This window comes from Carassius gibelio, chromosome A5 (genome assembly GCF_023724105.1).
Source record: "Carassius gibelio isolate Cgi1373 ecotype wild population from Czech Republic chromosome A5, carGib1.2-hapl.c, whole genome shotgun sequence".
Lineage (NCBI taxonomy): Eukaryota > Metazoa > Chordata > Actinopteri > Cypriniformes > Cyprinidae > Carassius > Carassius gibelio.
In genome coordinates this window covers 26992861-27002306 of record NC_068375.1, presented here as the reverse complement: position 1 = coordinate 27002306, position 9446 = coordinate 26992861, and the positions used below count along the sequence as shown (strand labels likewise).

Sequence of the window (9446 nt, the reverse complement as noted above, 5' to 3'; positions counted from 1 at the left end):
TACTCCCCCATAATGACTCTAGACACCCCTGTCCAACTGCTTCTCCTGTTCCTCCACAAACCCCTCCAGATCTGACTGGGAGAAACCTTGAAGAACCTACAGAAAGTGAGGAAAAGAGATGTGTTTGCCACTGGAACACAGAAAATCCAATTAGAGCCAGTTCCTGGGAGTACTTAATAAGGTTTCAGGGGTACATTTCAAAGACTTTGACTTACTGGAGCTGAATAATGACACTATTGTCTTGCCACAGCTGCTTTAGAGCAGAAAGTCAGGGCCAGTCTGCAAATTTTGGAAAATGGCCATTCAGAGTTGACAGATTTCACAGAAAAACATGTAATGATGTGCACAAGCTCTGATTTTTTTTTAGCTTCAATGGGAGGATATTTGACATAATATTTTAAGACATAATATTTTAAGCCGATTTTAGAATATGTAGCCCTGGTTTTACAGACAAGGCCTAAGCCCCAGACTAAAATGTAAGTCTGAGTTGTTTCAACTGAAAGAAACTTGCACTGATTGATCTTAAAATATGTCATTACCCTTGTTTTGTCTCAAGATACACAGCAGTAATGTTTTTGTTTTTCTAAGGCATGTTTATAAAAATTACTTACACAAGAATTCACAAGAAGATGCAACAGAATTAACCATGTAATCAGAACTACAACTCCAAGATTGCTCCTCTATCTCAGAGAAACTCTGGGGATTTGGATTGGCAAACACTAGGCATTTGGTCTGAGACCTTAATTTAGAAAGATAATTAAATAATTAATATAGTTATATAAAAGTTAAAAAATGGTAAAGTAAGCACAGAAGGACAAGCAAACCAGTTGTTTTTCAAGTCAATCAAATGAATCATGTGGCAGATCATAATTAGATTTTATTTCATTTTTTTTTACCTTATAATCACCCTCAAGTCATCCTAGTGTGTATGACTTCCTTCTCTTAGACGAATCCAGTTGTAGTTATATTAAAAAAAAGTGTCTAACGGTTCTGGGGAGGTGAACAAAGTCCTCCTTTAGCGAATCGATGCATTTATGAAAGAAAAATAACCACATTTAAGACCTAATAATCAATTTAATCTAGCTTGCGCTCACTGTTGTACGCAGAAGCAGTTCCGGGGGAATGATGTATGAGGTCAGCAGTTTTTATGGATGGGTGCTTTTTATTTCACTTGTTTTGGACTGAAGTACGGCAACACCTGCTGAGTGGCATTAAACTGCTTGAAAGATCAGAGACATTTTTTTTATAGAACTCTGACTGAATCTGTCTGAAAGAAGAAAGTCATACACACCTTGAATGACTTGTGGGTGAGTAATTTATGGGCAAATTTTCATTTTGGGGTGAACTAACCCTTTAAGTGCCTTGTTTTGCCATGACTTATATGGCGCTACAGACCCAGTGGTCACTGGCTTCTACAACCATGCCTGCAGCTCGAAATTGGGCCGCAACCTTATGCTTCTCTGAACAGCATGTTCCACAAGTAAAGAAGACAAGTAAAGGAAAGGGAAAAGGAAAGGAAAGGACGTGATGTGTGGTCAAGTATGTTGACCTTGTTCTCTGCATTTCACTCATCCATGACAGCAGTGAGAACTGAACCACACACCCAATGCTGAGACACCTGGGGAGCAGTTGGGTATGCCTTGCAGGGTCTCATCTCAGTCATGATATCAAATCAATTAAAAAAAAACTTTGTGAGGATTTTTATAGCCTATTTACTTTTCTAATCTCCATTACAAAGAACAATACTTAGTTTATTTAAATTTAATTAAAAAACTTTTTAAACTTTAACAATTAAAATAATTTAACAGCTCAGTTCATAATAACATAAAAATAAGAACAATATGTTTCAGCTTACATAATGTGAAAGTGATTTTTTTTTTAATGATAACGAAACTTATACATCTATACACGATAACACACAAAAGAAAGATGAATTAAACAAATACTATTTAGTGTTCAGGAAATCATACGGATGTACAACCCAACACAGTAGTCAGAAAACCCTATAATCTGAAAGATACAGGGAGATTGTTAGGCTACACCATGTTTCTTTCGCTCAACTTTCTTTTACACGCGTGATTTTCCTGAAAAGGGCAGATGTCTTCCTGGCATTCCCAGCACGGCTGAATATCATGGCCAACAGAAGCGTCGAGATGGCAAAGACTGCAGCCGCCGGTTTTCAGCTTACTTTGAATCATCCGTCGAAGCTCCCTGCGTTTCGAGTCATCCACACAGCACGCCACGTCTACCACACTGATGCGCTTGGGGTCCCACACGCAATCCTCCTCGCGACCAGACTTGATGGCGGAGATGTTGCTTTTTGGCGGAACCCACGCGCAGTCGTACCCGCTGCGGTGCCACGATTTCTGGAGAGGGTGATTGTCACAGTCTATTTTCTTCACTTTTCCCACTCGCACCTTCAGTTTAAAAACGACTTTGTCGTTCTTGTCAGTTTTTGGCGGGTAACATTTGGCTTTGGCAATGTTACGACTGACATAAACCCCCTGGCCCAGCATTCCATCTTTAGAGGGTTCAAATCCTTTATTAATGATGGTCACGGCGTTTTTCAAATGTGTGCCGTGGAACATTGTATATTCACGGCCAGACTCCGGTTCCTGGTTCTCAGACAGAGACTTGGTGCGGTCTTTAACAGCTTTCCAGCCAAAGAAAGACACAACTTCCTCCATTCTAAAATTGAAAACGACAATTAAATAGTTTACACAAACTAAAACAAGCTTTTATGTTTAAAATGTATTCACATTTACTCACCTCATTCAGTATCTTCTATGTTAACCGGTAACTTTCTACTTTCGATTTCGTTTCATAAGAAAAACAACGAGAGAGAGAGAGAGAGAGAGAGAGAGAGAGAGAGAGAGAGAGAGAGAGAGAGAGAGAGAGAACATCGCGAGATTCTAAAGCGGTTTGCCTTTGTTATCGTCAATCCCACGAAACAAGCTTCACACTAAGGATGTTTTATAGATGTGTTATAAAAAACAACAAACGTTTAACATCCCCATGACAAGTTGCCTATTTTTTAAATAACCTAGGCTATAAAGGCATATTTTACAGATAGAGTACTGTCCCTCTGGAACATTTCTGATGCACTGTAACAAAAAAACTAAACTTTTCATCATTTGATCAACCATCCATTACAACTTTGATTTAACGTTAAAGGTTATGGAAGCAAGTTCTTAAAAGCTAGGTTATATCCCTTTATTTATTTTTTCCCCCTTTTCCAGTGGTGACAAGCATGAATCATCCAGCCATTAAACCAGTCTTTAAATAGCCTAGCCAGGTACCCCGTATACCTAATTTCCTCCGAAAGGATATATATATATATATATATATATATATATATATATATATATATATATATATATATATAATTAAAAACACCTAGAAACCATATATTTGTATATTTGGGATTCTGCTTATATTTCTCTTGTCTTGATCTTAATGTGGCACTGAGAAAAATGACTTTCCTCTTTTTTCTTTTTTTATTAAGGTTTTAATTCGGCTGTCACACTCTCAATTTTTCAACAGTGCAGCCTTAATAGTGTACTCTGATCTACAGTAGGCTAGATGCAAATTATTAAGAAACGTCTCCAAGCCAGTTATTTGCATTTAACCAAATGATGAAGGCTTCACAAGCGAAACCATGTGAAGGGTATGAATAATGTGCGTGAGCTTGACCATACGTACGTATGTCTGCTTGGCTTTTTAAATCTTCTTTCTTCCTTTGGTATAATGAATGTGGTGTATGAGTGCTGCTGGAATAGAAAACAAAACTGAAGAACAGAGAAACCTGACCGCGCTCAGCTAACATTATGATGGAGACAGGTGAGAGTTACTGAGATTGTTCATGAGAATATTATTACTATTTTTTATTCGATGTTCAGTTTGTAACGCATTACTGGGGTTGTAGCTACATTTAGCCTACATTTAAATGTGCTTACGTAAGTATTTTTAAATTATAATTAAACACCGTTGTTGTGTTACAAATGTTTGTCGACGACAGCATATTTGTTTTGGCCTAATAATATATTTGCTCGCTCTTTTCATATAAATGTAGGCTGTATGCTATTTAAAACATCTACTAGCTAAATCTACCTTTTTTGAGAAAAATTACGTCGCTTTAAAGTAAATGTTTATTTAAGAAAAAAACCTTCCTTGGCCCTATTGTAAAACTTAATAAATACATAAATAAAACAATTAAATAACTATACATATTAAAATATGTATGGCAACGGACACGAGCAAATTAAATGCTTTGGAACGGATTTTACATAGGCTTAATGAACGTTATTACGCAATAACAGAAATGGGAAGTAAACAATACAAAATTATATCTGTAGGCTACATCAGTGTGTATTTGACACTCTGATTTCATTTTTATTTATTATTTTCCTAATAATTAGTTTAGTCCCAGGTGACTATAACAGTGGTCTTAGTGGTCAGACCAGAGAGTGTAGTAAATAAGACTAAAGGTAGTCATTTTCTTCAATCAAACCAGGGACAACATTAGCATTTCAAGCCCTCTCTTGTCTTAATCTATAAATCAACTGCCATTTATGGCTGTGAATGGGTGGATTATGATATCAGGCAAAAGAATGATGGGTGCACACCCTAGACCACAGGTGTGTGTCGAAGAGAGAGAGAGAAAGACAAGATAATAGTCTAACACTGAAAACGGAAACGGGCCATATCAGAATACAAGAAAACATGAGAGAAATTCCATTCCTAAAAACACAACTACTGTTTGCCTATGGATCTGAAATATGCCAATTCCCAATACTTCAAATTATTCAGCAGTATTTAACACTAAATGTTTTACAATTATTTTCCCCAGGCTGGGGTGTGAAAAATAGTTAAGTGTGTGCTCTCAGTTACTGTATATTAACAGATTTTATAGCAGGATTTATTCATTTAGAGATTAACATTTCTGAAAGGTTTAGTTTGTTTTCTATTGAAACTTAAGTCCATGCGTGGCTGATGTTTGAATGGAGTTGATGGAATCTCCATTCACAAGAACATGAACTCCAGCATAATGTTTATGTTATTTAAATTACTGAACTGTATGAATAGCTGCTGATCAAGAGCACTTAAAGTGTATTAAATCTATTTTACTCACACAGTTTCCACCCCTAAACCATGCTATCACATCAACAAAAGAAAACAAGCATGAATTAATTTTTTTTGCAATTACGACAATTAGGGACTTATTTGTAAGAAACGCATACTGTTTAAAACACATTCAGTTTTATATTTAACACATTATATTGATCTTATTTGTATTATGAGTTTATTAAAAAAAACTGTTGTTGTACACAATGGTTTAAGCAATAAAATCTGTTTGCTTTTATCCACAGTCCAACTTTTAACAAATATTTTAAAGTTAAAAATGTAAATACTTTTAATTTAAAAAAAAAGTTTGAATAGTTTGGTAAGGTCTGTATTACTGAAGCTACAGGTCAGAAGAAAGCATGGGCCTTTTCGAAGTTATAAATAAAAGAAAGATTACTGGATTAAGTTTTACAAGAAAACACCATTTCTTTCTTCAAAGAAGTCTTTCTTCTTCAAAAATATATGTTGAATTCAATGTACTACTATTGTGAATGAACAGTGCAAATTAATATTCTGCAAAACCATGAATCTAGTAGTTTCCAGTAAAGGCAAGCCTGTGAACTCTGGGGAATTATGCAAAAGATACTTATAGCAAACGTACTGTGAACTGGTGTTTTAAATTTATCTGTAGGGATTTCCCAAGTGATGTTTTTATTTGATTCCACACTGTTTGGCTAACGTTGCTTTGTTGAACCGTAAAAGTCACAGCTCTGAAGTATAATGTCACTATCAATGTGGAAAGCTTTTGGAAGAGATGTCTTTATTATATATTCATATAAATACATGAATCCCCCCCCCCCCACACACACACACATTTATTCTTGCCGGTAATTCATATTATACCATTCATACTAACCAGAAGGTTTATAAAGCATGGCATTCTTGTTTTTCATCTTTTTTAATGATTTATTTTCTTTGTTTCCTAACACCAGACATTAAACATCGTAAATACATTTCTTTCTCTCCACAGAGTATTCCAAGCGAGTATACCAAGGTGTCAGAGTCAAGCACACAGTCAAAGACCTTCTTGCAGAGAAGCGATTACGACAAACAAATGCACCCCGATTCAGTGTAAGTTAGCCATCCTTCTTACCGTCTGGTCTGATTTTCTCACATATTATCTTGATCATTCCATTTCCAGAAGTATTTTACTCTTTTTGTCTTTAGCGTAGTATCTAAATCCAAGAACTTTACATTCACAACATTCAAGCAAATATAAGTGTAAGATATCTCTCACACAGCAACACTGTTTAGCGCATGTTTGTCACGTCCCTGTTACTTTTAAGAGATAAATATCACCTGCCAACATCAGATCTACCTTCCTGAAAGGGGACAGACAGGTATTGTTCCCAGTAGACAGTTAAACTCAAGCCTTAACTGAGGTTATCACTGGGGTTTGCTACAAAATACAAAAGAACAGACAGTCCTTGTGCTAAAGTGAACTCTGGGTGAAAGTTGTTGTCTGCTTTTGTTTTGTTTGGTGTCCTTATTGAAACTAATGGACCAGTCGGTTCATGCAAATGCCTCAGATGAGGTGATTGTCCTCTTTAAATATATATATATATATATTTATGAACAACAGTCTAGCAAAGAGATACACATAACATATTCTACATGATGAATTAAAAACATTATAAGAAATAAATAGTTAATTACAATAAGAATTCTCTTTACAGAATATCCAGGAAAAGTGCCTCTATGTGCGGCATGTAGTGCCTGCAAGTCTCTGACAAAGAACGATATCTACTAAACAAATTATCTTAATTCCACTGCGTTCTTCCCCAGCACAACACTGAGTCAACTGGGGTATGTTCCCAGTCATCCAATGATTTCCTTAGATCCTTGTGGCAAAATCTCATGAGAAGAGCACACACTCCACCGGAGGGAAGTGTTCATTTAGAGCGAGGGGGGAGCGCTGTTGTGACACTGGCAAATCATATTCAAATATCCTCCCACATGATTTGCCTGGCTTTCAACAGAACAAGCACCAAAACTTGCCTTCCTGTCTTTTTCTCCATATTCTCACTGGCTTCACTGTTTCTCTTTGCCTTTATGTTGTAGGGAGATTCATTACATGCCGTCTTCTTAAGTGAAGTTTAACACACAGACAGACTGTGTTAGTGTCAACTGACTCTCTAACTTTTTTGGTTTTCAGACAAGCAGTAGTTCCTCTCAGCCAGCTTTTGTGCCAATGCCTGGTGAGTCCGTCTGGTAAATCTTATACACACCTAGATCTAATTAGATAGACAGGTGTGCTCAGTGAGAGGCTAATTCCTCTTGAATCAGGGAGTTAACAGAATTTCCTGCTTCCTCTTACAGGATCGCATATGCTTCCTGGTTACTACAGTATGCGAAGATCCTTCCTCCCAGACTCAGAGCTCTGCCATCCCATGAAGCAGTACTCACCAGACACTTATTCTTCGGGGCTGGGAAGCAAGGCCTTCTCGTACGACCACCCCTCCTCTTACCCTTCCTTCATTGACAGCTACTACACTCCTGATTCATATGGAGATTACAGAGGGCCAACATCTTATTCCACCAGCGGAGGGTCACTGTTTCCACCATCTGCATTACCAACACTACTACCAAGTCTGTCTGGAGAGACATCGTCACACTTGCATTTGGTATTCACACTTCCTGCAGCTGATATTATTTGGGTCAATGATGTATAAAAATCTCTCTCATTTATTGTAAAACTCATCTGTCAAGTTCTGTTTGTGTTTATGTTGGTTTTTATATGGTTATAATTCAATGGCTCAAAAAAAAAAAAAAAAAATCTGCCAAGAAGAAATAAGAATAAGAATTCACATTGTTAACAAGCACATTTATAAATATATTTTTCAAGGAATTAGTTTTTTTCACAAATATAATGAATTTGTAAATATTGTATAATGTAATATAAGTGGTGAGGTGCACCACTTATTATTATTTATTTTTTATAAGAAATTAATACCTTTATTCAGCTAGGACATTAAAATATTCACAATGTTACAAAAGATTTCAAGGTTTCTCTCATAAGAGAATTTTAAAAGTAATAAATTACTTTTGAAAAAACCTTTGAACAGTATTATACAACCTGATAAAATGACAAAGTTGTTTTATATATATAACAACTTTTTATATATTTTATATATTTTATATATATTTTTTTTCATATACAAAATTTGTTACCAAAAAAATCCCCAAGAAATAATAATAAAGGATTATGCAAAACTACTTCTATGCCAAACAGGTTTTTTGTCTTGTTTCTTTATACATATCAAAATTAATTTTAATACAGAAATGTATTTTTGAATGAATTAATAGATAGGAGAATGTCATTGACCCCTTTTCTAACCACATTAATAAATAAAAAAAAGATTAATAAGCAATGGTGTTTCTCTATGCTACAGAGAGACCCCTGGGATCAGCCATCGGAAGACCCGGTCAGTCAGTCAGAAGTCATATGTCCTGAGGGTCCAGCCTCTGTGGCAGACTCCCCATCCCTGGGAGGGCCTGACTCTGGGAGTTCCTCTCCATACCGTCTATCCTCTGGGCGCAGTGGAAGCTCCATCCCATCCAGCTCTCAGACTTATACCCTACAACCCTTGGAAGACGTCCCGTACCCAGCAGCATCCTACACCTCTGCTTCCAGCTACTCCTGCCCACCGTACATGACCACACCTGGAGATCTGGCTGTGGTGAAGATGACACCTGTCACCTCAGAGGAGGCTGCTGGTGGAGTGGTGTCTCTCAGTGACACTACATCCTGGGCTAAAGATGATGGAACTGGCTCCTGGTTGTCATATGAGACTCGGAGGGCTTTTTAAGAGGCTTAAATGACAATACAAAGACTGTGGACTGATCATTTGCAATGACACAGTCTCTTTATCCTTATAGAGAAGGAGATCATATAGGTTCATCATCACCTCCTCAAAAAATGCTGGTCACGATATACAATTTTAAACTGTTTATATGTTTAATGATACAGCAAAAAATATGTGTTAATAGTTTAGTTAATTCAGGGTTTAATTATGCATCTTACATGCCCAGGCGTTCAAGAATAAATTAGAAGAAATGCTCGCTTTTTTCCCCTTTCTTAGATTTTCAATAAGCCCTCCTAAGACTGGTCTCGATTATAAATCACAAATGATATCAAAGAACACTTTTTAAACAACAAGCATGTTAGACTTCTTTCAGGAATGGCAATATGAAAAATAAACATGTTTTGGTTTGAAGAAAGTGTCTTATCTTTATAGAACAGAACTGAAGGAGCCAACGAGCGCTGTTGTTAGGGCGCCACCTCGTTGTTAAGTAAGGCCCCCTTGGTGACATGAGTAAAT

The 9446-nt window shown here is 36.6% G+C and overlaps 2 protein-coding genes across 2 annotated transcripts; one reads left to right on the top strand and one right to left on the bottom strand.

Moving 5' to 3' along the window:
• Positions 1–1856: 1856 nt before the first annotated feature.
• Positions 1857–2853, bottom strand: LOC128008389 (uncharacterized). Its single transcript, XM_052592879.1, has 2 exons — positions 2770–2853; positions 1857–2688 (listed from the first exon to the last, which is right to left on the bottom strand). Exons 1-2 carry the CDS (start codon positions 2772–2774, stop codon positions 2037–2039), a joined length of 657 nt encoding a protein of 218 aa, XP_052448839.1. The 5' UTR covers positions 2775–2853; the 3' UTR covers positions 1857–2036.
• A 753-nt stretch (positions 2854–3606) lies between these two features.
• Positions 3607–9332, top strand: LOC128008373 (POU class 2 homeobox associating-factor 2-like). Its single transcript, XM_052592878.1, has 5 exons — positions 3607–3840; positions 6095–6195; positions 7280–7322; positions 7444–7748; positions 8517–9332. Exons 1-5 carry the CDS (start codon positions 3828–3830, stop codon positions 8931–8933), a joined length of 879 nt encoding a protein of 292 aa, XP_052448838.1. The 5' UTR covers positions 3607–3827; the 3' UTR covers positions 8934–9332.
• Positions 9333–9446: the final 114 nt, after the last annotated feature.

Bases quoted from the DNA above. Each gene is read 5' to 3' on its own strand.
- LOC128008373 (XM_052592878.1), top strand. The intron at 6,196-7,279 runs GTAAGTTAGCCA...TTTGGTTTTCAG, and splicing joins CAAATGCACCCCGATTCAGT to ACAAGCAGTAGTTCCTCTCA. The intron at 7,749-8,516 runs GTATTCACACTT...TCTATGCTACAG, and splicing joins CATCGTCACACTTGCATTTG to AGAGACCCCTGGGATCAGCC.